A 27366-nucleotide genomic window follows, 5' to 3' on the forward strand; every position below is an offset into this window, starting at 1 on the left:
CTCTAGGTGCGTCTCGACTACCATTTGGATGCAATGATATGATACGAGACACCAGGAATACATGCCTCAATGGGAATTCTACACGAGTGTCTGAATGTCGTTGCTGTCACACCAATCGGTGTCAATTACGTTATCTCTTCAAGACCTGAAACTGGGTGAATAAATTGGAGGTTCGCACAGTCTCATTCGTCAATGCATCCAAAAATTCTCTCATTCGTTTGTGCAAACGGGCGCAGGTTTAACGATTAAAAAATTAAATCGGTGTTTCTTATCTAATTCGGGTCTTACACACGGGGAGATAAGGTGGTCAGCATGCGTGTAGGCGCCGTTATAATGTGACCCTGCATGATAAACGGGTGCCCCCGTCCCGCAACACGCAGATCCTCCGCAACGAGTCAGGAACCTTCTGATGACGCCCTACCAGTCTCTCCTACGAGATGGAAACCAAAGCTTAATGCGACTGTCGCTGCGTATCGTGTTGGTCATTCGCCTCTAGACTAGGTAGACTAGGTTAGTCTAGTCCGTGGGATCCGCGCTCTAGACTGGTTCTAGTATTTGCTGCAGATGATTTACAGTTGTAGTGCATGCAAAATGGGTGTTTCTTAGGTGGTACGCGTACATTCCTCACGCGTAACACGTCTCAGCTACCGACTCGAGGAGGCTCAACGCGTGTCATCTCCCTTGGCTAGCGTGGATATGAACAAGAAAAAGCTTGAGCGATGCACAACTTGCACCAAACACCGGGCAGGATTGGAAGGTCGAGGAATGTTGAAGACGACTCTAAAAGCCGAGCTGAAGGACTGAACCAGAGATTCCGCATGAGCATGGATGATGCCATCATACCTTAAACGTGGGGGGTGTGGTTTGCGCCGAGCATGGGGAGAATCCTATTCGCCATCTTTGACTACCGGGTATGCAGTCTACATGGAAAATTGTGGTAGTAGAGTGAATTTCTCCACGAAAAGTTGCAGGCGCGTAATCTTGTACTTAGCACAACTGCGCGAGTAACCGAGCGGCTCCGCTACCCCGTGGTTAATTAGAGGTCACTGTACTCCGTAGGGATCGGCAAGCAGCTAGGTTAGACTATAGGGAACTCGACAGCTACCAGCGGGGCACTAGTTTATCTCCGGAACTTTGCTTATTTCCCCACTTCAAACTCAATCTGAGGTAGCCCTGCCAAGAGACCTAGACGTGGAGAAATTAGCGCTCAATGTGCAAATCTAGTAAGCATTAGAGCTCGGGGGGGAGAGAATCTTGAAAGTAAAGTCAGACCCCTCCGCTTGGACACCTGCTAAGATTAAGACACCCTACCCAGCGTGCTCATATTGGACCTCGGTACGGCTTGAGAGGCACTGAGAGTCCATGTCTCTTCTTCCCATACGCAAGTTTATAGGGTGTCACTGAAACATACGGATATGCAATTTACACAACCCATTCCAACATCTATGATCCGCTCTGTAGTGCAACGATCGACAATATGGATGCATCCAAACTACCCAAGATGGAAATGTTCACGGTCTCGTAAGCTGGAGGGTAGAAGTTGGCAACACGAGTGACTACCACGCTTGAACAATTGCATATATAGTTACCATGAGTTTATTTTCAGAGGGCCGATGGCAGGGAGTGGCCGATGTTTGACTGTTTCAAGCAAAAAGACAAAAGTAGAAGAAAAGAACAACAACAACAACAACACCAACAACAACAACGCCCACCTCCGAAATGGCTGACCATCATGGAAATTCGGATAGAGATGCGTACCACAATCCGCACAGAGCGTGCAACAAGTGTCGCCTACGCAAAGTCAGATGTGATGGGCGCAAGCCCTTTTGCAAACGCTGCGCGAGAGGTAGCAGCGCATGGGAATGTTCATACCCAGTATCTGCGAGAAAAGGGCGGCCGAAACGGAGCCATTCCACCCCACAATCGGAAAGTAGCTCAACTCACATGACTTCGCCCCCATGTCCTACGATTCTCCATGTACCAATGGGCGCGGAGAGAGCCGCCTCTGATTGCAATTATGGAGGCCCTGGGCTTTTGGATGTTCATCCCTCGTTCGATTTGGCCCTATATCACATGCACCCGCCAACTGCCATCTTCGACGATGCCCTGCAATATGGCAACAGCATCGACAATATCTTCAACTCTCTATATGACAACTTTACCCTCTCCACATGTTCTACCTCGAGCACAAGTTCAGGGACGCCAGAAAATGTCGCCGTCGAACATGACGATGCCGATGATGAAACATCACCTATGATGGATCTTTCGTTGGAGATGCGAATTGACAGCCTCCTAATGCCTACGAAAAAAGACGGCGTAGATGCCCAACCGCATCAATTACCCCCAGAACTTTTGGAACTCTTGTAAAGCATCCCTCATCCCAATCTGCTGGTAACTCAATGCTTATAATGTATGGTAGATCTTCAACGTATTTCTACACTTGTCAAAGCACTGTCCGGCTGTTTGACGACCAGGCTCGTCTCTCTTCCTTGATGCAGCAATCTAGCTACGATTCACTAGCTCTGAGGCACGCTGTTTGTACACATGCTGTGCCACATTGTCCTCAGTTCTCAGCTTGGGCAGCCTCAAATATGGAGGAAAACGTCTCAGGATCAGATTACAAAGGATTCTTTTACCGGCTCGCCCGGGACGCAGTGGACAAATGTATCCTAGAAGACAAATCTAGTAGACCAACCCTTCAGGCTTTGCAAGCAATTGTCCTCATCGGCCACCACGAACTGCAGCAGGGAGAATTCGCCCGCGCTTGGCTGACAGCCAATAGATTGCATTGGATTACTCAGACCTTGCAGCTGCGGAACCTCGGTTCACCAGATCAGGTGCCGTGCGTGGATGACGAACAACTGGAAGACAAACGAAAGGCACTATGGGCTGCCAATGGTCTGGCTTGCTTTTTTATGGGGGGGAGCACCCTGATTGATCCTGGAACCATTGAGGAGGTGAGTACCCAACCCATATCACAGCCCTTCGGTCAAGACCTAATGAGATGGGCAGATCACAACGTCGCTTCCCCAGACTCACACTGAGACATTGTTACTGCCGGGAGTCACAATCGGGGATGTGTTTCGCAATGCAGCGCCACGACCACTATCGGTCGAGGAAGCTCTCTTAGCTGCTCGGATGCTCGCTCCTCGCATCGCCGCACATGTCAAGACCACAGAGCCAATAACGGGTAGTCCAGACCAGCAGCAATACAATTTCTGGATAAACCACCATCGACTGGAGGAGACATTACGATACTTGGTCAATTTCATCGTGTCTGATCCTGTCCCAGAAGCCAACGTCAAGGTCTTGCTGAACCTTTTGGTCAAGGCTCTGACCATCATTCTTCACGAGGCCGTACTGAGGAAGATTCGCGCTTGCTCTCATCAGGGCCAGAAGGCATCTGACCAGGTCCGCGTAAATGAACACGCGCTGCTGCAACGCGCGCTGGAGGTCGCAGCGGCGGTGCAGACGAGTGTCCTGCCCACGGATGCCGCCACCAATCTCACGACGTGCTGGATCGTTTACATCGCGTTACAGTCGCTGCTGCGCCATCAGAGGCGGACTTCAGCTCAGCGATCGGACCAGTTGACAGCTGCGTCATCTTGTACCGTCGGCGGTGATGCGGGAGCCTACGAACCGGGCAATGCGGCAGACCTGGAAGGAGCATTGGTAATGGATTCGTTTGATGCACTGCATTCTACGCTGGTTCGTTGGTCAGAAAAGAGTCCTGTCGCTGACTTCTACTTGGAGCAGGTCCGGGTCGAGAGCGGTATTGCTGACAGCGCCATTGACAAGCGGATCATTGGGCTGGTTGATTTCGCCACCTTGAGCCGTTCATGATGCTATGACACAGAACTTTGATTCTCTCTGTAAACAAATCATAGCGCCAGACCTTACAACCATATGAATTTTTTCTTTCTTTTTTTCTTGATCAAATATTTAGAAACTTAAATTGTAAACTAAAGCAAATCATCTTTTTAAACCTAAATTGTTAAATCACATATTTTGGCTTTACTCTTTGATTAAACTATTATAACTATCCATCTATGGCAAGCCTTTAACAGCTAAGGTTAGTCTAGTCTAGACTAGACTAACTAGAGCTCAGAAGAACTTCACTACATAGAGCCCTTATCTATATTCAATGTGGTCTGGTACCAAGGTTAGACTAGTCCAGGTTAGTCTACACAGCACAAGCCGGTGACGCGAACACCCCACCGATGCCGTCCGACGATCAACGCTACCCCGAATTCTTTAGTGGAGGTCAAGCCCCCTGAGTTGAACTTGAACGCCTTGTAATACATTCGATCATAGCGGGTGAGATGGACGATGCGCACCTCAGACCGTTGGATCTACCGGGCCGCGGCACCATGAAAAAGAAGCGCAAGGCAGGCACACGTAGCAGAACAGGTGAGTGCTATTGAGGGCATGTTTCGATGTGAACTTTGCGTTCACCATCTTTCGGTCTGAGCTCGCTGACGACAACTACTCGGTGCGCTAGGCTGGTGAGTCGAGTCAGATCATATTCTGCCCACTCTAACCTCCCCACCAAGTGAGCCACATACTAACCAGCAGCCGGTCGACAGCGTCACCTGTAAAGCCCGCCATACTCGATGCGATGAGACGAAGCCAGTATGCAACAACTGTGCGCGCCTGAACCTTGAATGCCAGCCTTCCGAGTTCATCACACAGTCCTCGTGGAGCGCACCGTCCAAGCCGGCAGAGCTAACAACCGACTCCTGGGACCCTAGCACCAGCACCACCAGCAGCACCAGCACCAGCACCAGCACTAATAACAACAACAACTTTGGGACGGCTTGGGCTTCCCTGCCGAAACCCACATCCACCTGGGACCTCTTCAACGTCTGCATGCCCGATTTCATTCTCGACGAGAATGACCCACCAACCTCCGTGTCGTCCGGCCTGCTATCTTCCTCATCATCCGCCCTCCCGTCTTCCTCCAGCTCCTCAACGCCCGCCCTTGCCCCCGGAACCCTGCATCTGCCCCATCAGCCGACTATCCCGCTCACTGCTGAGATAGCCCACCTCTTGGCCGTCTACCAGACTGGTGTTGCCACCTGGATGGATATATTCGACCACACCTGCGCCTACCAGCGGGAGGTCCCGCGCAGATGCCTGAACTCCGAGCTCCTGATGCGCAGTATATGCGCTTTCACCGCCAAGCACTTGAGCCTCCTGCCCTCCGGCCTCATCTGGGCCTCTGCTGCTTCCGGCTACTACGGCGATTCCCTGCGTCTGCTGATCCGCCACTTCAATAGCGACGACCCGCCTGACGATGCCCTCACGGCCACTGTGCTGCTTAGCAGCTACGAGATGATTGCTGCACAGGGCCGCGAGCACCAGCGCCATTTCTATGGCGCCATGGTCCTCATTACCACCCGCGGCATCAATGCCCTCTCCCAGGGCATGGATCGAGCTAACTTCTGGGTCTATATCAGGCACGAGATCACTGTCGCTCTGGTCAATGAGACGCCATTGCAGATCAACCCAAGAGAATGGAATGCCAGTTGGTATGAAGGCATGGTCGAGGAGGATGCTTTGGGCAACCACTTACTCTATCTCGTCGGCAGGGCCATCGACGTTGCTTACAGTCGCGCTCTGCCTGCATCTACGAGCAGCGAGCGGCATGCCATCCAGGCTGAGGCGGCGAGATGGTTCAATGCCTTGCCGACATCATACCCGGGGGTTAGATATGGTGAGCCTGATGTGCACGGCTTCAACAAGACATATTTCGCTATCCCAGCTGCCGGTAAGTTAGTCGAATGATCGATGCGCTGTGAGAAGCAAGCACGGTTGGTTACTTCAAGTACTGATTCCAACAGCTGCCGCCATGATGTGGTATCACCTGCTCCACATCCTGCTCTATGCGGAGCCTACTGCACCCCATCCCTCCCAAACCCACATCCCCGCTATATTTTTGGAGAAAGACCAGGTTCAGTATCATGCAATGGAGATTGCGAATATAGCGTTGTCAGACATACCTCAGAGCGTACGGAGCTTCTCTGCCCAGCCGCTTTTTTTCGGTAAGCTTTGTCCATGTTCATGACCTCAGCCCTATCCTACAATACAGGGCTGACCACCCAAAATCATTTGTAGCTGCGAAGCATATCAGCGGAATCGGCAGGAAGACGACGCTTTGGGCACTGCTAGATGACATTGAAGTCCATCACGGCTTCGGTACTCGAAGCCGCGTGATACAATTGCAGCAGCTTGTCGAACTTGGCGTATGATGCCTCGAAAACTGGCTGTCATTCAGGGTCTTGCCCAGGCAAACCACCGAAGCGCGGTCAAATCGGATCCATTTGAAACAGTGTGGGAGATAATTCTTGCAATTCCAGGTTCATCGCATTGCGGTTAGTTGGGCAGGTCCTCTCACCTCTCACCTGTCGACTATCATTACCAGATAACGATCAAGATTCTGAAAGTAGGCCATACTGTACAACACTTCCGGCGGCTATTGTATACATGACCCCTCTCTTGCTCATCATCTGGCATGTTGCCTAATATTGCCCATCGTCTTATCATAGGCTACACCAGCCCTTTTGCACAGTCTTACTGTCATCCAGCATAGATCTCTATCAGCCTCCCCAACTATGCATATCCCACCTCACATTGGTCTTTGTGTTCTCTCAGCCGATCATAGATCTTGGATGTCAAGCACTTGCCTGCCTTTCCCGTCTCCAGATCTTCAATGGCAGCTCTTCGGGCCACAAGTTGAAATAGTCCCTCCACTTCATCTCCCAATCGGGGTTGGGCAGTGCGAACTCGTAACGGGTTATCAGTGTCGCAAGATACACGAACTGCATCAAGATCGTCACATTTCTTCCTATGCAGGCCCGTGACCCGGCACTGAAAGCAATGTATACGGCAAGCATGTTTCTCAACCTGTCGTCGCCTTTCATCAGCCACCTCTCTGGTTTGAACGCCTCGGGATCTGGAAAGATCTCTGGATCACGGTGTGCCGTGTACGCCGAAATGCTCACTACAGTGTTCGGTGGTACCACCTCGTCAGCGATCTTGGATGGCCGATTTGGTGGTGTCCTGCGTGTGAGGTTAGTGGCTATCGGTGGCGAGAGACGCATCGACTCATCAACGCAGGCGCGCAGGTATGAGAGATTCTTCAATTTAGACCACGGGGCAACGACATCCTCAGGGGCCAGAACCTCGTCTAGTTCAGCGCGCAGTCTAGTCATTGTTTCCGGGTTCTTAATTAGGTAGTACAGCGTGTTTGTGAGGGAGATACCAGGACCATCGCCACCTCCGTTGACTGCCCGAAAAGAATTAGTATGGGCCTCATGTGCTGGGAGATCTGCCATGTGGCAGCAGATTCACCAACGTACCTATTTGTTCAACTTCAGAGTACCTGTCCGCGACATTTATATCCGCCTCAGCGCCAGTCTTCGGGTCCTCAATCATGGGTCCAAGGAGGTCGTCGAGAACTTCTCCGTTATCTTGGCGCTCAATACGCTCCTTGGTGATGTATTCAACGGCTGCCCGCCACTTAGCACCTTTGGCCCAGTTTCCTGCATACCAAGGAGAGATAAGCTTGCTTAGTTTGATAAAGGTGGGAAAGTTGGGTGTATCGTAGACTAGAGTGGAAGCCGCACTCGCCCCGCCACGGGCGCATTCGATGAGATTGACCTTCTCCACCTTTCCATCCGGGTGCTGGATTTGGATGAGGTCCGATCCCTGGGCGATGAAGCCGAGGTCTTTACTCAGGCCAATCTTGGTTGCGCCCTCAAAGCAGTACAGCAAGGCCCACCAGTTGCCATCGAAAGTCAAATCTTCCTTGCATGGCACACCAGTAGTACCAGTGATTAGGGGAGTTGTGCACAACGCATCCATCTTGGACACTAGAATACTTGTCGTTTCGGCCACCATTGGCTCCCATTTCTCAATTTGCTTTGGCGCGTAGGCCGAAGCAACCATCTTTCGGCGTGAGGAGTGCAACCCTCTGTCGCTGATAAGAACAAGGTTCTGTCCCCCGCCTTGAAGGGCGTCGTATAGAGGCCCCTTGGAGCACTGCGAGGTGTAGCCGTAGATGTCCTTGACGGCCTGCGAGCTTCGAAACGAAAGCCAATTGGGGCCCAACCTCACGACGGGATGCTTCAGTAGTTGATGATGTAGTCGCTCTGTCTGAAAATACCGATGAGATCGCCACTTCTCCATGCCGTACGCAAAGTTTGTGAAGCCCGAGAGGGGGTTCTGTGATGGATACTTCCGGAAACCCTTTAAGTCTTGGAAGTATCGAAAGATGGGTGGCCCAATTGTGAGGACCACACAAGCCACGAGGGCCGCACATATTATAACGAACATAATGAGCACGTGTTGTCCTTACGTCGTATTATCCAAGACGATTTCAAGATGATAAAAAATAGAGTATGGTAATACTTGGACCGAGATGAGTGGTTTGATGTTGAATATCCCCGGTTCTCAGTCTGTTTGCTACTAATTGTGGTGTTGTTACACGCAGTATTGGCACGGGTGCGGCATGCCTTGAAGTTGAAAGATTTCAAGGTAGCGCTCTTGGAGAATAAAGCTATATACTCCTCGGTGATTTACATATGCCGGAGAAACTTTTGGAGACAAGTGGCCGGGGACATTACGTGCGTCATAGAACGCATCCTCAAGATAGCTTGTCGGACGGCATACTGCATAGTATCAAAGCCTTCCACAAAGAGAAAACTTTACGAGCAGGTGATACAAGATCAGCATTACTCCTGCTGCAGTAGCAGGGCGGTCTGCAGGTGTAAGGGAAGGGGCTGGAACCAGAAGGGGATGGGTTTAGAGCCGAATTGTGTTGAGGACAACCGCATTCTCCACAGGCCACATAGGCTGACTGAGCTAGCACTACCCAGGCGGTGAATAAGAATAGGGATATCCTTCCAGGCGAAAGCAAAATAGCTACCCCGGTATCCACTGGAGATCATAAGAGTATACTGAGTGCAAGGCTAGCATGTCATCTGTTACGCAAAGGGCGCAGGTTCCTGGGCTATCCTTGCAGACCAAAAGTGGAATATTTTACGACGAAAACTTATGTCATCATAAAGATGGCTGCCTCGGATTGGCCAGACAGGTCATGACCGATCTAAGCCAATTGAGGAATGTTAAACGGTAGACGAGTGACTGGCTCCTTTTCGGGACTAGTGCGTGGTCCCTTGCTTTGTGATGGTACGGGGGCGTAACTTCCCAACAGCACATTCCATCGGAAATGGGAGTGACGACATGTGTGATCTGTGATCTAATCTTTCGACCTTTTCCGTGTTCCCAGGGCGCTCTCAGCTTTCTTTTCATCCCTCTCCTTTCTCAAAGGCATTGACCGCATTTGAACGCAGTCATTGAAGATTCGCACGAGTTTCTCACCGAGAGCCTCAATCAGCAAATATGCAAGTCTCCAAGCTTCTTCAGAAGCCGCCCCGCTATGTTGTGGCTAGTATTCTTTGCTCCTTCGGGGGCTTTCTCTTCGGCATCGATACCGGAATCATTGGCCCTGTCACCGTAATGGAAGACTTTGTGAAATCCGTCGGCAACCCCTCTCCAACAATCCATGGTCTGATCGTCTCTTCTATCCTGATTCCTGCTGCAATCTCTTCATTCTTTGCTGGCAAGCTTGCCGATACCCTCGGCCGGCCAACTGGTATCGCCATCGGCGCACTCATCTTCGCCGTTGGTTCCACTCTTGAGGCTGCCGCCGTCCACATTGGCATGTTCGTCGCGGGCCGCGTCATTGAAGGGATAGGCGAAGGTCTCTATATGGGCACCTTGGTCGTGTAGGATCACCCAGCAGTTTTGTTTGTTGATTTGTACCGAAAGTAACCAATCCAACTAGATACATATGCGAGATCTCGCCCCCAAGACACCGCGGTGCTCTGACCTCGGGACCCCAGCTTCTAATCACCCTAGGCCTGATGCTTGGATACTTCACATGCTATGGCACCGCTACCATCGCATCATCAATGTCATGGCGGTTACCATTTATTCTATTGGCTGCTGTCTCTTTCGTCTTCGCCTCTGTCTCGCTTGTTTGGCTTCCTGCGTCGCCGCGGTGGCTTGTTCTCCGTGGAAGAAACGACGAAGCGACCAAAGCATGGGAACACCTGGATGTTCTTGCTGCTGACCGAGAGAAGATCTTGGATCAGCTGGACACTCCTATGGTTGAGGGTACCTATGCTAATATTGGCAATGAGAGTAGCTCGCAGCAAGGTACTGGGGTGGCGATACATTCCAGGTCCAAGAAATCTACAATGCCTGAGGTTTTCTCCGCGGAATCCCGGCCTCGTCTCTTCTTAGCCGTCTTCCTTATGGGCATGCAGCAACTGAGTGGTATTGACGGCGTCCTCTATGTAGGTTCTCGTGCCACCCTATAGCTATGCTTTTCCACCCGAAGTACATTGTTGACATAGATATCTTCCTATACTGACATATTGTAGTACGCTCCTTTACTTTTCCAGCAGGCCGGACTTTCATCTAACGAGTCCAGCTTCCTGGCCTCTGGCGTTTCGGCCATTGTCATATTCGCTGTCACCATTCCTGCAATCATCTGGGCCGATCGCTGGGGCCGCCGCACAAACACGATATTTGGTGGTCTCGGCATGACCTGTACCATGTTCCTCATGGGCGGTCTCTACGCCGGAAATGCTGTACATCCTGACTCGGGCGCCGGCCGCTGGATTGTGATAGTCACGATTTACATCTTCACTGTTTTGTACTGCACTTCATGGGCCGTCGGCATGAAAATTTACGCTGCCGAAATTCAACCACAGAAAACTCGTGCCAGCGCGACAAATATAGCGCACGGAAGTAACTGGCTGACAAATTTTCTTGTCGCGCTAGTTACACCCACACTGCTAGCCAACACAAGCTACGGGGCCTACTTCCTGTTTGGAGCGTGCACCTTGCTTACGGTTGTGGTGTGCTGGGTATTCATGCCGGAGACGAGAGGCAGAAAATTGGATGAGATCGAGCAAGCTTTCCAGGCGAGTCATATGGTTGGGCTAAAAGATTCTATGAAGACATTTCGCAGAAAATTTGTAAAGAGACTTCCCGTTGGTGGTGATGCCTGAGGTTTTGGGGACGTTATGAAATATTGGCATCGTGGTGATGGCAAGTAAGTGAGTTGCGAAGTTCATGCATCGTTGAGCTTTGGGCAGAGTCGTGCATATTTCATGATATATTGTATTGTAAGACGAGAGATAACATTATGAAATGGGTCCTCGCTCCATTACGTCTTATCGACACAGAAACTGATGTTATTTTCTTACTTGCAGTTTTACCATCGGTCAGATGCTAATCAACCAGAAGTTTCAGATCATTATTATCTGCCGTGTTTCACGGATTCCAAAAATCCTGCTCAGTCTAGACTATACTTCACGAGATCTGATTGGTATGATATAGGGCTCTATTTGGACCGACTGTGTCATCTCTCCTCTAGTCCTTGATAGTGGTAGGTCAATTTGTTTCTGACATGAATATACATATTCGGACAGCCGTGTGAGCTTCTTGTAGGCTGCTTCACGTATGGATAAATCTTCGAGTGGTTATAAATATTTCTATGCTTGAGAAGCGCTCTATCTCTTTCCTAATGCACTTGTTTCACGGTAGAGCTATCATTCTGTGTGAGCGTTTGCTGATCTCCCGGATAGATACCACCTCAAAACCAACTTCGAAAATGCTTAGCCCATGTCCCCATCTCATAGAATAAAAGCCTGTAGGGAAAGCATAGCTGGTAAACAGTAACAGAATCAACAGAAATGGAAAATATCAGCAGAAACGCATGGAATTTTAAGAAAAAGGAAACAGAGTCATAATTGTCTGCCACCAGTTTGGATGGCGAGCCTAACTTTAGGAACAACTCGCATAAGATTCTTCGCTCTTTACCAGCCCCTCTTCCTCTCCAATGTGTTTAGCTAATCCCAACGAAGAGTACCATACATCTGTAGCTACTGGCCTAAGGTTTATGGTGTGCTCTAGTCGGAGTGTGAGCTAGAAGAACTGGCCTTTTCGCCTCCGTTGCGTAGGGCCATCTTCGAATTGTACTTCAGCCGGTAGTTAGGCTTGCGGACTGTCATGTATTCATCCACTACCCCGTTGTAGCTGTGCGGGCCGTAAGGAGTGAAGAAGTCGGCAATCTTGCCACCATTGCGTTGAGTCTTCACGTCTAGATCACGCAGAAGACGGTCGAGATATTGAATCCAGTCGAAAAGGGCATATGGGTAACGCTCCCCAACGCTTCCATAACGACGGCGCGTCCAGGCGTTCCACTCTGCAATCTCCTGGATCATGTCTTCCTCGGCAGGAAGAGTGACCTCTCCTAGCAGATAGGCAACCGCCCACAGCGACTGCACCTCCGAGATGGTAGGCGTCTGTGTTGTGTGGATCTGGCCCAAGATGACAATTGACCGGTCATCCTCGACAGCTGAGGCCATAGGCACCACCCGGTTGTACAGCCTCCATCGCCGCACCGTCATCTTGCGGCCTGGGCGCTTCCAGCCGTCAAGATCCTTGGGGCCGGCAGCCAAAAGCGGGATCTTCTTGGCGAGGGTCTGGTCGGCTGCCTTGTCGTGAAAGTACCAAGGGTCGACCTTGGTCGACACAGCCTGAGAGCGCTTCGCCTCCTTGGAAGGAACTGGTGCGCCGTAAGGTGGAATGCCGAGCTCCTCCTTGAGTTCTGGCGAGAAGAAGCTGAAGTGATCACCCCAGCCGGTGGCGTAGATGACGTAGTCGGCGTTGACGCGCTTGCCAGAGCGCAGGGTGACGCCCGTCGAGTCTGCGACGTCCACCTTGTCCCGCACGATGTTGATATCGGCCTTCTTCAGCGTGGTCCAGAAGTCGTCCATAGTGATCAAGCCCAGGGAGCTCTCGCACCAGAAACAGCTGTTGTCCTGGACCTGGGGCTTCAGACCTTCAACGTTTCCTGCGTTGCCTCCAAATCCAGCGGCCTCGTTTGCCTTGCTGGTGACGTAACCCCAGTAAGATCTGGTCAGCCAGCGGCCGACCATCGTTCGATGGAAGAAACCGCCGAGTGCAGTATCGGTAGTCATGAGCGATGGGCTGAGGTAGTTCATCAAACGATTGGCGCCAGCTGTGATTGTGTTCTATCCAAGAATGGGATGTGAGCATTTATACAATAAAGAAAGTTCCAGGGTTCGCAGGCAATGATTACTTACCATTCCTAGCATCTTGGATGGCATAATGGGCATGGGACCAGACCCATCGTCTCGGATCACCCTAGCCTAGATTTAGGTTTTGAAGCCTGATCGGATGCACGGTGAGACCACTTACCAGGTAACCTTTTTGCCCATTGAGGCGAGCAGGTATGCGGCGTCGTAAGCTGACTTGGCCGCACCAAGGAGCACAAAGTGCTGATTCTGGGGCTCTTGGAAAGTAGATGCCTTCTTGGCAATTTCGACGGCATGGATGGCCGGGATCGAATCGTCCCTGATAGTAAAGTCTGGCTTGTTGGTTTGGGTCGTGATGCCCGCTGCGCAGACAACTTTAGCCGCGTTGATGACCTTTCCATTGACGACCAACCGCCATCCACCGCTGGGGTGACGCTCAACGCTGGATACCCAGCTGTTGAATTGTATGTATCGTTTGAGTTTGTTATCTTCGGCAAACTTATCCAGATATTTCCAGATCATGTCACCCGTGACAAGGTTGTTCTTCGGTTTACCATCCTCCGACATGGGAGCGGAGGGATAGTTCTGTTGCTGTTTTAGTCCCTGCTTGGTGGAGAGATGCATGCAAGTCCACATACAAAATAGCCGAATTCAACTTGAGCAACAAGATTGGGATAGATGCGGTCTTTGGCCCAGGTTCCCCCTACTGTGTCATACTTGTCAAAGACAGCAAGGCGAGTATCAGGCTCCAATTTGAGGTAAGTATTGGCTGCTGTAAGACCGTACCAGCCTGCAAGAGCCAGGTTAGCATTTGCATACTTTTGAGGCACGGAGTTCATTACCTGCGCCAATAATGGCAACATCCAGGTGGGTTTCCTCGTCAGAGACTGCGTGAGGCATTGCGTTTATAGATGAGATGGTATGCCTTTAGGTGATGAAGTGAGTTGTCAATGGGAATTAATGTCAACATTATCTACATGAGCATTTCACTATTTATCAACTCTTAAGATCTAGATAATTCGCTTTAGTTACCTCCTGGAAATATGATCGACATCCTCCTCGGCCATAATGTCATAATATGCGATAGTGCGGCCACATGTCGCGGTCCGAGCCTTGCATGCATAAAAAGCGCGCTACACTCGATTCGGGCAACGACACGCGGGAGGAGCTTTCCCCAACCTTTCTGAAAACCAAATCGAGATCGTTTACATTACCACTTTCAATAACCATTGTCAACACGCGTCAACAGGACCAACAACATGTCAATAACAAGATCGCAGGATTTGAACCTCACCTCTCACAAACACCACCGTTCGTCTGACACGAACAAGCGGTAGTATATTATTCGGTGACCGACAAGGGTTCGGCCGTTTTACGCGATGATCTTCAACAACTATGGATAGTTACCCGGCGGACGCTCGGTCCGCAGTATAAATGAGGAACCATCAAGAGTGAGAAGAGATATTGCATAGACCAGAGACTGGAAGATAAAGTCCAAGACTATCCAGGAATACTAAATGTACAAAACGTTATTCGACCTACTCATAGATTCATGCATAGATCTCAACCATAGATCTCAACATTAGATCACCAATCCTCACATGATAATATACTGTCTCTGAGAATTCTCGAGTCGAGGCACCTTCTCTTGTTCGACAGGCAAGCCCCGGAGTCAATTCATTCAACTTACATCACGAATTGAAACACCGTCATTCAAGATGCCTATGATCATCGAGAAAGAGGATTCGGCCCTCGAGCCGATTGCCATTGTTGGCATGGGTAAGTTGACACGACCAACTTCAAATTCAGAATGAGAAAACGCTCACAGCTCTGAAAAGCATGTCGCCTGCCCGGCTCTGTGGACTCAGCATCCAAGTTTTGGGAGACCTTGCGTGACAAGAAATCCGTTAGAACACCCAGGGTACCTAGTAACCGGTTCAATATCGACGCTCACTACCACCCCGACCTTTCGCGCCCAGGCTCTTTCTCCGCCTTGGGAGGCTACTTCCTCGATGGAAATCCTGTGGATTTCGACCCAAGCTTTTTCAACATGACCCCTATTGAGGCGCAGTGGCTGGACCCACAACAGCGCAAGATACTCGAGGTCTGCTACGAGGTGTTTGAGAATGCCGGTATCCCCTTGGACAAGGTCGCCGGATCCAACACCGGCGTCTACGTCGCTAGCTTTACCAGCGACTACCAGCAGATGTCGATCTTTGAGCGTGACTTCAGGCACAACTACGCTGCTACTGGCGTGGACCCAGGCATCATCAGTAATCGTGTTAATAACGCGTTTAATCTGAGCGGTCCCAGTTGTATCATCAACACGGCCTGTTCTTCGTCCGTGTATGGTATCCACAACGCCTGTCATGCTCTGCGAGCCCGCGACTGCGACGCCGCTGTTGCTGCTGGTGTCAACTTGATCATGATTGTGGTATGCATTTAAATTCAGAGAGTATTGTTGGCACTTATGAACACACATGACTGACATGGCCTGCACAGGATCAACACATGAATACTGCCAAGTTGGGAGTTCTCTCTCCCACCTCCGAGTGAGTTCCCTCATGAAGCTGGAGAATTTATATTCTGACCCGAGATTAGATGTCACACCTTCGATGCGCGCGCTGACGGCTATGGTCGTGCTGAGGGTATCGGTGCTTTGTATCTTAAGCGGCTCTCGGACGCTATCACGGATGGAGACGTGATTCGGTGAGGCGCATGTGACGCAGTGGCAAGAGAGAAAACTACTGACAATTACGATTTCACAGTGGCGTCATTCGATCATCTGCTGTCAATACCAACGGCAAAGTTGAAGGCATGGGTATCACCTACCCCAACGCCCTGGGGCAGGAGCGCGTTCTCCGTCACGCATATAAGAGGGCAAACCTTGATCCCAACAAGACGGCCTATCTTGAATGCCACGGCACCGGGACTCCTACCGGTGACCCCATTGAGGTAAAAGCTGTTTCGATGGGTATGAACGACACGCGCAATGCCGATGAACCCTTGCTCTTGGGTGCTGCGAAGGCCAACATCGGTCACAGCGAAGCTGCCTCCGGTATCTTTGCTGCGATGAAAGCGGCTCTTATGACTGAAGAAGCCTTGATCCCCGGTGTCTATGGTTTCGAGACACTCAACCCCAACATCAAAGCCGAAGACTGGAATGTCAAGATTGTAAAAGACCTGATGCCCTGGCCCACGGGCTTTGACGTCCGCCGCGCGAGTGTCTCATCTTTCGGATACGGAGGTACCAACGCACATCTAGTAATCGAATCGATCGACAGCATTTGCCCATGGTACGAACACGGCAAGTCCAAAGCGGTGGCCAAATACAATTACCATGATGTCGAGCGACCTTTCCTGGTTACCATGAGTGCTCATAACGGGCCAACACTCAAGCGCAATATCCAAGCGCATCAGAAAATCGCAGGCGATTACCACCTGCCTGATCTTGCATACACGCTCAACGAGAGGAGATCGAAGTTCACCTCACGTGGTTACACCGTTGCTTTCCCCGGCGAGGAAACTAAGGCATTCGAGACCACCAACTTTTCTTACGGGTCGAAACTAACCAAGACAGCCAACGTTGGCTTTGTTTTAACGGGTCAGGGAGCCCAGTGGGCCCGTATGGGCTATGAAGCCATGCAACAATTCCCCAGCTTCGCGGACACTATTGAAGCCCTCAGCCGCGTTCTTCAGCGTATCGAGCCAAAGCCAACATGGAATTTGTGGGACATCCTCGAGGCACCAGCAGAGACTAGCCGTGTCGGAGAACCTGAGATCTCACAGCCCATCTGCACTGCCATTCAGATCGCCATCGTTGACTTGTTTGCATCCTGGGGTATCGAGCCCACAGTGACTATCGGTCATAGCAGTGGTGAGATTGCCGCCGCATATGCCGCTGGCCGTACTTCAGCCCCTGAGGCTATCTTGGCTGCCTACTTCCGTGGCCTGGCCGTTGCCAAAGCAGCCCCTGTGGGCACCATGCTTGCCGTCGGCGTCGGGGCAGACGAGGTCATTGACTATGTTAATTTCCTGTCGCCTGAAGTTGCCCAGCGCGTGACGATCGCGTGTGAGAACTCGCCGGGCAGCGTCACCATGAGTGGTAGCCATGAAGACATTGCTGCCCTCAAAGAAGTTCTCGACCAGTCCAGCACTTTCGCCAGACAGTTGAAAACTGGCAAGGCTTACCACTCGTCTCAGATGGATGCCGTCGCGCCGCTCTATGCACAGCTCTACGCGAAGGCGCACAAGACTCTTACAGGGGCTCACACGAAATGGCGCCGTCCTGTTGCCGAAATGGTATCAACCGTCACAGGTGCCATGGTGGAGGCATCGCACCTGCCGATCGATTATTGGTGCCAGAACCTACGCAGCCGTGTCCTCTTCAACACGGGCCTGCAGGCTCTCGGCAATGCCCCCGAACTCGCAGACGTCAACATTCTCATTGAGATCGGCCCTCACTCGGCACTAGGTGGTCCGATCAAGCAGATTGTCGCTGCTAACAACTTTGATATCCAGTATGTCCCATCGCTGCTGCGCGGAGCTGACAGTGCTGTTGCCCTGCTCAACGCCGCTGGAGAGCTCTATCTCCGGGGTCTCGATATCGACTTCGGGCTCGTCAACAGTATCGAGACGTCGAGACCAGCCATTATAAACAACAAAATCCGCGGCGGACCGCACTACCTGCCCGACTTGCCACCTTATCAGTGGAATTACGAACGTACGCACTGGTATCAGCCGCGGGTTATGGCCGAGCTGCGTGAGTCCCAGCATCCACGCCACGACATCCTCGGCCGTAGGATTTTCGGACTGTCGACGAACGCATCCACATGGAAGAATATTCTGCGACAGCGGGATGTGCCGTGGTTCGTAGACCACACACTCGGAACTGATGTTGTCTTCCCTGCCGCCGGCCACATGTCCCTAGCGATCGAGGGGCTTCTCCAGCAACTGGATCTTTCGCCCGAGGAAGCGGTTGGTGTCAAGTTGCGGGACATCAAGATCGATAAGGCTCTGGTTGTCCCTGATACCGATGATGGCATTGAGGTACACACTCGTCTTGAGAAGCTGGCAGCGGGAGGAGATTGGTACACGTTTACCGTCGAGTCTATAGATAACGACATTTGGACGGTGCACAGCACGGGAAAGATCCAAAAGCGGCCGGCGGAAGCTCCCAGCTTGTTTCTAACATCCCCTTACCAAGCTAGCCAGCTTCACACTCAGGTTTCTGGGAAGCAATGGTATCGCTCTTTCCGCCGGGTTGGGTTCAGGTACGGACCAAACCTTCAAACCATGACCCATGTCCGCGCAAACGGCAAGGACCGCGTCGCATCTGCTGGCATCAAGATTCAAACCGAATGCTCAGCAATGGAGCACGAGTCCCGCTACATGCTGCACCCGTCGACCATCGACGGATGTCTGCACGCCGTCATCTCGGCCGTTCATAAAGGCTTGCACAAGGAGATGCCGTGGGGAGTGATCCCCTTGGAGATTGAAGAAATGACGCTCAACTTCCCCAGCGAGGACCTGAACGCCGATGGCCAGTGTACTGCATGGGCCGAGAGGGCCTGGGACCGGTACTTCTCTGGTAATCTGTCATTATCCGGAGCCTCAGGCAAGCCGTTGATGGACATTAAAAACTGGAAGTTTATAACATATGATGCGGCTGTGCCTCCTAGCCTCACTGAGCCAGGTCCAAGACAACCCTACAGGATGGTCACGTGGGAGAAGTCCAACGCGGAAGAAGAAGTCTTGAACACCGAACTCGAGAAGAACAGCAACGTCGCCGTAGTGCATGTAACTGATGCGTCTCTTCTCGCCCATGCTTTGTCGGCGGCAGCGGTTCCACTCAGCACCGACGGTGCGTTCGAAAAAGTTGTGGTTGTTGGCTCCGATGGCTCTGGGGCTTCAACGCCGTTGACCGACGATGTCGATGCTTTCGAAAAGATCGTGATTGATGACTCAGATGGATCTATCCTGGCGAGCACTACCGAGAAGATCTGGGACTCTATCAAAAAAATCCTACAATCTGGTAAACCCATCGTGTGGGTTACCCGGGGAGCCAACCAGGGCAAGTCAGTCGCCAGCGGCATTCCCCAGGGATTTTTGCGCGCCGTGCGCTCGGAAGCTCTCTCATCAAAAATTGTTCTGGTCGATGCCGACGAAGAGACTTCTTTCGAACTAACTGCTGCTCTGGTACAGAACAAGTTGTCGACCGTGGGCTCCCAGGAACCGGGCACTGATCTCGAATTCTGGTTGACCAAAGGCTCTAGCGTCCTGGTTCCTCGCCTGGAGACCAATGACACCCTCAACCAGCGCTTCTTTGCGGATAACAACCAGCAAATCGCCACCGCATCAACTAAAGAGTCGTACAAGGGCAAGATCGTCGACAACGAGGTTCTCTTCGAGACCCTATTGTCGTCTGTCATTGCTCCTGAGCTCGCCCCGCTTGAGGCCGAGATCCAAGTGACGTTCGCCGAGCTTAGCAAAGAAGACCTCTCCGCCCGTGCTGTTGACCGTGTCCGTATCATCACCGGAACCATCATTCGCACCGGCAGCGATCTGGAGGCCAGCCTCCGTGGGAAGACTGTGGTTGCGTTCACCAAGAAGACATTCGAGACCCGGGCCATCTCTTCAATCTTTAGCGTGATTGACGATGCAGACCTCAGCAGCCCTGCGGCCGCCATTCTCCCGCACCTAACAAAAGCCGTCAATGCAGTCCTTGTAGCAGGAAATTCCAGCGTCAATGACCATGTGCTCGTCCTCCCTTCGACCTCGCACTTCGAGCAGGCGGTCGCTAAGCTCGGCACTTACGTCGGCTTTCAAGTCTCCAAGGCGCCGAAGGACGTGTCCAAGCTGCAGCAGCTGCTGGGATCTCTAGATGGCCCGACCATTGTCGTCGCTGACGCCCATAGCGCGCTTGTCTCGGAGGCCTGGCGTGCAATGCCCCGTGGTTCCAAATTTGTCCTGAGTGATGTCCCCACGGATGATCTGCTGGATCTGAGACCGTTTGCTCGGGCCGTCACGTTACACATCTGTGGCGTCTCGGATGGATTTGATTACAACCCAGTCGCCTTGAAGAAGGCACTGGAGGTGAGCGTGGCACTGCTGGCAAAGCTCGGCCCTTCTGCTGGGCCCTCGCTAGATATTGAGGAGCTTTCCAACCTGGACAATGCCCGAAGCCGCATCGTTGAGATCAACTCTGGTGTTTTGAGCATAAACTACGGACAAAGTAAGATCAAGGTTAGTATTGCTCTGTTAAAAAAGAACCTCGAAAGACACCCGTTTACTAAATCTCATACAGACACGCAATGCTCACAAGCCCGTTGTCTTTTCTAACGAGGGTGCTTACCTGCTCGTCGGCTGCCTCGGTGGTCTTGGTCGTAGTCTGACGACATGGATGCTTCAAAAGGGCTGCAGAAACTTTGTCTTCCTCTCCCGGTCCGGGACAGCGAAGCCCGAGGCCGCTGATGTTGTCGCCCGTCTCAAGGAGGCTGGGGCTAACGTCAAGGTGATGTGTGTAGACGCAAGCAACGAGCAGGCAGTTGCAGACGTGGTAGCAGACGTCTCCGCCAGCCACCCCATCAAGGGTGTAATTCACGCCGCTATGGTGCTTCAGGTGAGTGACCCAGGGTTCCAATCCACCACCTTCCCCATGCATGCACGACAGGAGACTAACCTTTTCCCATCAAGGACGGGCTGTACGAAAACATGTCCTTCTCCGCCTACCGCGCCGCTTTACAGCCGAAGATGCAAGCTGCCATCGCTCTTGACAAGGCGCTCGGCGATACGCCGCTCGACTTTTTCCTCATGACGAGCAGCATCTCGGGCGTGCTCGGCAACCCCGGCCAGGCCAACTACTGCGCAGGTAACAGCTACCTGGACTTCCTCGCCCTCCAGCGCCGCAAGCGAGGCCTCGCCGCGTGTTCGATCGCGCTCCCCATGGTCGAGGACGTCGGTGTAGTCGCCGAGAACGCCGCCATTGCTGAATCGCTGGCGCGTAAGATGCCCTTTGGGGTAGACGAGCGCGAGATGCTCGCGTCCTTCGAAGCCGCCATCATCCAGGGCGCACCGTCCAGCAGCGGCGAGGCGGTCCACCTCGGCGATGTCCAACTTATCCTCGGCCTCGAGCCCGAGGCCATGTTGGTTGCGATGGAGGGCTTGGACCTCTCGGACGCTTTCTGGCATCAGGACGCACGCATGAGGTCTGTGCGGCAAGCCCTCGAGGCCCTCACGGCCGCGGCTGGAAAGGCCGGTGGGCAACAAGATGGTGCTGGCGCGGGCTTCACCAGCACCCTCGCTGGCCTGCCAGAGGAGGAAGCACTCAACGCTATCGGGTTGCACGTCATTGAGCGCGCGGCGCGCATTCTTGGATCGCAAGCTGACAGCTTCCAGCTAGACGGGGTGTCAGTCGCAAGCCACGGTGTGGACTCGATGATTGGTGTTGAGTTACAGAGCTGGTTGTTCAAGGAGTTTGGCCTGCGAATGAGTGTCCAAGTGTTGTCAAACCCAAAGACGACGTTTGCGGGCTTGGCGAAGACTGTCGCGGAGCAGATCGGCGTTCTGCAAGCCGTGTAGATTTGTGATTCATCTCCTGGTTCTACTTTTGCTATGCTTGGGAAGTAACTTGTGTTTGTGGATGGCCTTTTGAACTACATATACTACTGGTCGTCAGCTTTTAGAGAATTTTTCTAATTATTTACCTGCTATTTCAGATCTCATTCTAACCTGAGCTTGTGGTTCCTTGCCAAGTTTGTGAAGTTCAGACTTAGTGCAACTAACAATATGATGAGCAGTACGTACCCAAGACCAAGTATGACAGAACGGCCCATACCAGGGCTTTCGGTCTTATCTCTTCCCGATCATTCAAAGGGCTTGCCCTATGTTTAACAACCTGTATGGCGCTCTTGGGAATGATCAACCAGGTTTAGCGTCGTAGCCATACGAAACAAGTTGTGCCAATCACTATCTTGTAGGAAATTCTGGTTCTGACCACGATTCGTGAATCGGACTGTGGTGGTAGCCGATACCGACAGACGGAGACTCTCATGAATCAGCAGGCCAGGATAAAGTCGTTATAGCATCAAAATGTGAACGACATCTTTATTTTACGTACATGGAATGCATGCATTAATATTCGTTGGTGAATGTGTTCCCGTATCAATTGATTCACAGTAGGTATGCGCAAGCTCTCATCAAGTCTCATGTTGCTACCTGGGGGTTTATGCTCCCAACATGACCACGTCCGACTCCGTCGATAATAGGTTGGGAGAGAAGGGGTGAGAAGGCAAGTACTGCTAGAGAGTCGGTAGTGATGGCAGCGTAGACCTGAGTGACGGAGAGAAAGAAGTTGACGGTGGAGGAAGCATTGACGGCGAACTTGCGTCTTGAGTCTTGGGCCGACGCGGTCGCTCTCTTCGCCAGACACTCTCTCCTCGTCGTTGGATCCAACGGTACTGGTAAAGCCACATCATTTGCACATGGCACTCGCTTGTTGCAATAAACCAGCCTGTCCCTTGATAAGACATCTTTCAGTGATCGATCGCCTAATCCAGTCTTTTCCCCCATGGCGGCGCTGCGTTTTGAGGATGAATCTCAGCAAGTTGTATGATGTCGGCCGGTCAGGTGCGGATTACCCTAACTGCTGAGCGGCGGACTCTGTCACTTCCGATGATGGACTTTTACGGCCTCAGTGTGGCTTGTGCAGATCACTTGCGTGGAGCCACCTGCTTATACAGGGTTTCGAACGAGTCACTGGTAGTTTGAGATTGTCTGTTATTATATCATTCATACATCGCCTGGGCCTATCTGCGTTTGGCTATATTATACAACGCCATCGTGTGCCAGACCAAAATTGCCTCGATAGCCTAGGCGGCGCCCATATTTTTAATCCACGGTGACCCGTTGTGGCCATAATGACAACCATCTTCTCATGATAGTAGCTAGGCGTCATGCAATAATACAAGTCCTCATATCGTACCAAATCAATCACCGCAATGTGTGACAATTAATCCTCTTCATTCAGTACATCCCTGATTCTCCTTTGCCTGACCTTCTTACCACCCTTAGTTCTCCTCTCCTCAGGGACTCTTCCACGGCCGCCAAGAAGGTTGCTAGGCGATACGCCGCCTTTCTCATTCGCCTTGAAAACGCCGCTCGCATCAGGGCTGAGGTTGACGGTCTTCACCTTGGCCTTGTCGGCTTCAGCCGCCCGCCTTGCTCGGACACCACCATCATTGGGTGCGATGCCGCCCTTGCCGAGCCTGATCGGTCGGACCACGCGAGTCTTCGCTCCCAGAGCCCAGAGATCGCCCCACTGTGCCTTACGGGCATCGCGGTACGCCTGACGACTGAAGCTTTTCGGCACTGTCCAGCGCTCAATAGTGCCCGCCGGTGTGCACATATCAAAGGTGACGTGACCGGTCCGCTTTAGTGGTGGCATAACGGCGCGCGGGAGCGACAAGGGGTTAGGAGGCTCTTCAGCATTCTCATAGCCCTCGAACGCAGCATCTGTAGCGTCGCGTCCCAGGCGTGTCGGCAGCGGCGTCGGTGAGCTAGGAGTGACGCCACGCTGGATGGCCACAAACGAGAAGTCAATGTCCTGGTGGTTTCGGTGAGAGGCGTCGAGCACCTTCTGTAGGAACGGTGGGCGAATGAAACGTTGGCTGAAATGACAGAAGTCCTTACGGCCATGGGCAAGACCCGGAGTCATATACATGGGACACTTCTTGTGGTTGGTGCAGGGAGCAATAATCATGCCAGGCTCTCGGATGCGGCGCGTTTCGGGTTCCAGTGCGTCGGGTTGAGGATCAGACGTGGAAGTCTCAATGAACTCATCCAGAAGTCGTTGGCGGACATTGGCAACAGCCTCGAAGCCGCGGGGATGGCCCTTCTCCAGGACGATGAGTATGCCTCCTTCGGGCGAGAGCATCTCCCACAAATTGTCAATAAAAGTTTTCCGCTTGTGATCCTCCTTGATCGGCATCAGCTGATGCGATGCAATGATTACGTCGAAAGATTTTCGTGGTGCAGGCAGTTCCGAGTCATCCATCTTGTCCGGATGGTGGCCTGAATGTAAGTAATCCGGTAGCCGAGGTAGAAACTGGGTGTTGTGTAGGAATCGTGATACTCGGCTGCGAAGCCGGTCGGAGCCAACGACGACAGTCTTCTTTCCTGGGGGGCCCATCATTCCCTTGCCAGTTGTGGCACCATGGAGCAGATCCCATTCTGTTTGCAGCACACGCTCCCAGGCAGCCAAAGCGGCACCGCCAGTGCCAACGTCCAGCACGCGAGGTCCTTCACCGTCGCCGCGGCGCAGCAGTCCTTGTAGCCAATGGGGCCCCATTCGTTTGCGTATCTCGACCAGGACACCCATGGTTGAAGCATACATACCAGGAAGGTTCGTGGCGATGTAGGCATCCGCGTCGATCTCGCTCATCTTGGACTGTGCTGCCTCGACTGGGATGGGCTTCTGGCCCGAGGTCTTGCCCGAGTGAGGGGTAGAGACAGAGTGAGGCAGGCCTTTACCTCCGTATACACTCTCGGCTGCTTCCCTGATATGCTTGACATCGGTTCGACCAAGCAGGGCATCGATCGGCATTACAAACTCGGCCTTGGGCAGATGAAGAGTGGATGGATTTGTCCTCCACTGTCCCATCTCGCTAAGCACATGTACACGGTCCCCATCGGGAAACTCCTCGAGCATGAACCTGGCATCAGGTTCCCCTTCGTCCTCCTCTGGCTCTTCTTCTTCGTCGACGTCCTCTTGTTGTTCTTCGTGCTCTTCGTCTTCCTCAATGGCCTCTTGGTCGGCTGGGCGCAGGCTTGCCTTCTCGAAATCCCTCTGTAGCTTCATGAGGGCGTCAAACTCTCGGTGGTTCTTGGCGACAGCCTTGATGTAGTCGATGCCGGCATCCGAGGGCATATCCTCGTCCTCTGCAACCTCCAATGACTCCTGTTCGCCCTCTAACGGCTCGGATTCGGACTCGGGCAACTGGGGGACGTGGTAGTCCACCTCCTCGAGATCTCCGTCCTCGTTCTCCTTCAGCAGCATGTTCTTATTCTTGACCAGGATGTACTTGTGGGTTTCTTGGAGGAGGGCCTGTTCAATGGGCATGCCAACATCTTCGGGGCTGGTTTCGCGCAGAGGAGGGCCGTAGAATCGAGTGTACAGCCTGTACTCGGCATCGTTCAGGTAGCCCTTGGGTAAGGTGGCTCCGAACTGCCGCCTCGTTTGGCGGACGATGAGCTCGATCTCTTCTGGGGTTTGGGGCACCGACGGAGTGGTCTCGGCATGGGCATCTTGCAGGCTCCGCCTTGCCGTCGAGAAGGGTCTGGACTTTGAAGCTACGGGGGGTTGTCTGGACAAAAGATTGCTCGCGGGCGAACGCCGGGGGCGGGTCGCATTGCTGGTGAAACCATTCTCGAATAAGCTCAGAAGCTGGGCTCTGCAGCTGGGACAAGCCCTTTGGACCTTTGTCGCAGACAACATGGTGTTGTACCAAATGGTAATGGCGATGGCAATGATAATGGTAGTACAAACACAGAACAGAAGGAAGCAGAAAATGTAAGGGGAATGCGGTTTGGCAAAGGCGAATTGCTGTTCCGGGTCGCAACTTCCTGGAGCTCCGTCACCAAGGTTAGAAATTCTTAAGTCTTAGTCTTAGTCTTGGTCTATCTTAGTCTTAGCATGCAGGAGCGCCTTAACGAGGTCGTGCTATCTTAGCGCGACCCCACTACCCATCAGCCAACCAGAAGGCCAGAATTCCTCATCATTGCATACATATGTATGTACTGTACATAACTAGGTTAGAAAGGTAATCGCGATGCAACGCCCTGAGAACGCTCACAGACAACCTCGAATATGGGCATAGTTATTATTTGAGTGTGGACTTTGGGGTGCGGAGGCATGAAGAGCACGGCGATACGATACAGTCATGCAAGGCTCACTTCATCAATACCCCCACCTAACTTCCACCCAGGTCAGCCAGCGTTCTCACACCATTAGATGGCCGCGCACCAGCACCTGCACCTGCACTACCCGGGGCTCCAGGCTTTGCACTCGGCTGACCTCTGCCAAAGGTCTGGTCTCTCGGCTTGTGCACATTGAAATCGGAGTTCTCTGCAGCCTTGTAGGGGTCAAACTGGGAGGTCATCAGTGTCCGTTGTTTCCTGAACTGCTGCGGCTTGAAACCACTTACCGAGAACAGCGAGACGACGTAGAGCCCGAAGAATGTCAGGAGAACGTTGAAAAAGTTGAAGTGGCTGAATGAGCTGAACCTGGATGGTCGGCCCAATGTGCGACCGCCGCCGGCTCCCTTTGGTGGTGTCGGTCCGCTTCCGCCGAGTGTCCTCCCCGGGGTCTTGAAGGACGCGAGGGGAGCGACGTTGCCGGCCAGCTTGACGGACTTCTCGACGGCGGCCGTGAGTGCTGGCGGGTTTGCGCCCTGGATGGTCTCGATGACAGAGCCGCTCTTGAAGATGAGGAAGGTGGGCATGGCCCTGACGCCGTGGGCGGATGCGATGGACTGCTGGCTATCCGTGTTGATCTTGCAGAATGTGATCTTGCCGGGCTTGGAGAACTTGGTGGCGAGCGACTCGAACGTGGGAGCGATCATCTTGCAAGGGCCGCACCAGTCGGCGTAGACTGTGAGGTGTCATTTGTCAGCGGAGCTGTCGCGACCACGGAGGGCCAAGGGCGAAGGCGGCTTACAGTCGGCGACGACGATGGTCGACGAGCTGAGGATGCGCGACCACTCATTCTGGGAACCAATGCTGACTGCCATGTTGACGAGGTGTTGATGTGCAGATGGACGTATGTGTAGGGATTGCCCAAGTTGCGCAGGTGGTTAGTTGGCACGGAGCGCTGGACGGGGACGGACGAGACGGGACGAGAACGGGACTTAACTTACAGTAGCGTTAGCGGCGCATGCTGATAAAGACAGATAAAGCTCTCAGGTGTCCACTTCCACTTCCGGCTCCACCTCCACCACTTGACTTGCAACACTTTCACTTCCCACTTCTCCACTATGCCACATCTGCGGGTCCGCAAGAGATCCGCATGCAGCAGGCGGTAAGTCCATCACTCGAGCCTTTTGGCCGGTAGAATTGTTTACTCCGCCAAAATTTGGAAATCGCAGTTCATCGGTCCCAGCGTCCAGGAGTGTACGCCAACGTGCTGTCACAGCGAACAATCGCCCAATTCTAACCAACAAGCTGCTCAGGT

At 52.6% G+C, this 27366-nt stretch overlaps 9 protein-coding genes across 9 annotated transcripts; 4 read left to right on the plus strand and 5 right to left on the minus strand.

Annotated features, from left to right (window-relative positions):
• Window positions 1–1630: 1630 nt before the first annotated feature.
• BKA67DRAFT_587492 (uncharacterized protein) lies at window positions 1631–3986 on the plus strand. Its single transcript, XM_046104326.1, has 3 exons — window positions 1631–2363; window positions 2420–2957; window positions 3013–3986. The coding sequence occupies exons 1-3, from the start codon at window positions 1720–1722 to the stop codon at window positions 3841–3843; spliced, it is 2013 nt and encodes a 670-aa protein (XP_045951290.1). The 5' UTR covers window positions 1631–1719; the 3' UTR covers window positions 3844–3986.
• Window positions 3987–4370: 384 nt separating this feature from the next.
• On the plus strand, window positions 4371–6117 carry BKA67DRAFT_596150 (C6 zinc finger domain protein; the record flags this gene model as incomplete). The annotated part of the gene is made up of 4 exons (XM_046105264.1): window positions 4371–4410; window positions 4601–5770; window positions 5949–6044; window positions 6092–6117. 4 exons carry the CDS (start codon window positions 4371–4373, stop codon window positions 6115–6117), a joined length of 1332 nt encoding a protein of 443 aa, XP_045951291.1.
• Window positions 6118–6674: 557 nt separating this feature from the next.
• BKA67DRAFT_528174 (cytochrome P450 CYP5280A1P) lies at window positions 6675–8337 on the minus strand (the record flags this gene model as incomplete). The annotated part of the gene is made up of 2 exons (XM_046098928.1): window positions 6675–7288; window positions 7362–8337. The coding sequence occupies 2 exons, from the start codon at window positions 8335–8337 to the stop codon at window positions 6675–6677; spliced, it is 1590 nt and encodes a 529-aa protein (XP_045951292.1).
• Window positions 8338–9405: 1068 nt separating this feature from the next.
• BKA67DRAFT_542322 (general substrate transporter) lies at window positions 9406–11084 on the plus strand (the record flags this gene model as incomplete). The annotated part of the gene is made up of 3 exons (XM_046101091.1): window positions 9406–9791; window positions 9851–10364; window positions 10452–11084. 3 exons carry the CDS (start codon window positions 9406–9408, stop codon window positions 11082–11084), a joined length of 1533 nt encoding a protein of 510 aa, XP_045951293.1.
• Window positions 11085–11987: 903 nt separating this feature from the next.
• On the minus strand, window positions 11988–14039 carry BKA67DRAFT_528016 (flavin-binding monooxygenase-like family protein; the record flags this gene model as incomplete). The annotated part of the gene is made up of 6 exons (XM_046098917.1): window positions 11988–12383; window positions 12456–13115; window positions 13188–13248; window positions 13357–13724; window positions 13778–13929; window positions 13982–14039. The coding sequence occupies 6 exons, from the start codon at window positions 14037–14039 to the stop codon at window positions 11988–11990; spliced, it is 1695 nt and encodes a 564-aa protein (XP_045951294.1).
• Window positions 14040–14857: 818 nt separating this feature from the next.
• Window positions 14858–21719, plus strand: BKA67DRAFT_665179 (putative polyketide synthase; the record flags this gene model as incomplete). The annotated part of the gene is made up of 7 exons (XM_046108515.1): window positions 14858–14918; window positions 14978–15573; window positions 15642–15691; window positions 15741–15848; window positions 15908–20384; window positions 20446–20760; window positions 20835–21719. The coding sequence occupies 7 exons, from the start codon at window positions 14858–14860 to the stop codon at window positions 21717–21719; spliced, it is 6492 nt and encodes a 2163-aa protein (XP_045951295.1).
• A 624-nt stretch (window positions 21720–22343) lies between these two features.
• Window positions 22344–22709, minus strand: BKA67DRAFT_542325 (uncharacterized protein; the record flags this gene model as incomplete). Its single annotated transcript, XM_046101092.1, has 1 exon — window positions 22344–22709. The coding sequence occupies one exon, from the start codon at window positions 22707–22709 to the stop codon at window positions 22344–22346; it is 366 nt and encodes a 121-aa protein (XP_045951296.1).
• A 200-nt stretch (window positions 22710–22909) lies between these two features.
• BKA67DRAFT_587540 (mitochondrial small ribosomal subunit Rsm22-domain-containing protein) lies at window positions 22910–25793 on the minus strand. Its single transcript, XM_046104327.1, has one exon. The coding sequence runs from the start codon at window positions 25630–25632 to the stop codon at window positions 23149–23151; it is 2484 nt and encodes an 827-aa protein (XP_045951297.1). The 5' UTR covers window positions 25633–25793; the 3' UTR covers window positions 22910–23148.
• A 314-nt stretch (window positions 25794–26107) lies between these two features.
• Window positions 26108–26926, minus strand: BKA67DRAFT_542327 (thioredoxin-like protein; the record flags this gene model as incomplete). The annotated part of the gene is made up of 3 exons (XM_046101093.1): window positions 26108–26284; window positions 26342–26787; window positions 26854–26926. The coding sequence occupies 3 exons, from the start codon at window positions 26924–26926 to the stop codon at window positions 26108–26110; spliced, it is 696 nt and encodes a 231-aa protein (XP_045951298.1).
• Window positions 26927–27366: the final 440 nt, after the last annotated feature.

The sequence above is a fragment of the Truncatella angustata genome, assembly GCF_020726525.1.
Source record: "Truncatella angustata strain MPI-SDFR-AT-0073 chromosome Unknown BKA67scaffold_13, whole genome shotgun sequence".
NCBI classification, from domain to species: Eukaryota; Fungi; Ascomycota; class Sordariomycetes; order Amphisphaeriales; family Sporocadaceae; genus Truncatella; species Truncatella angustata.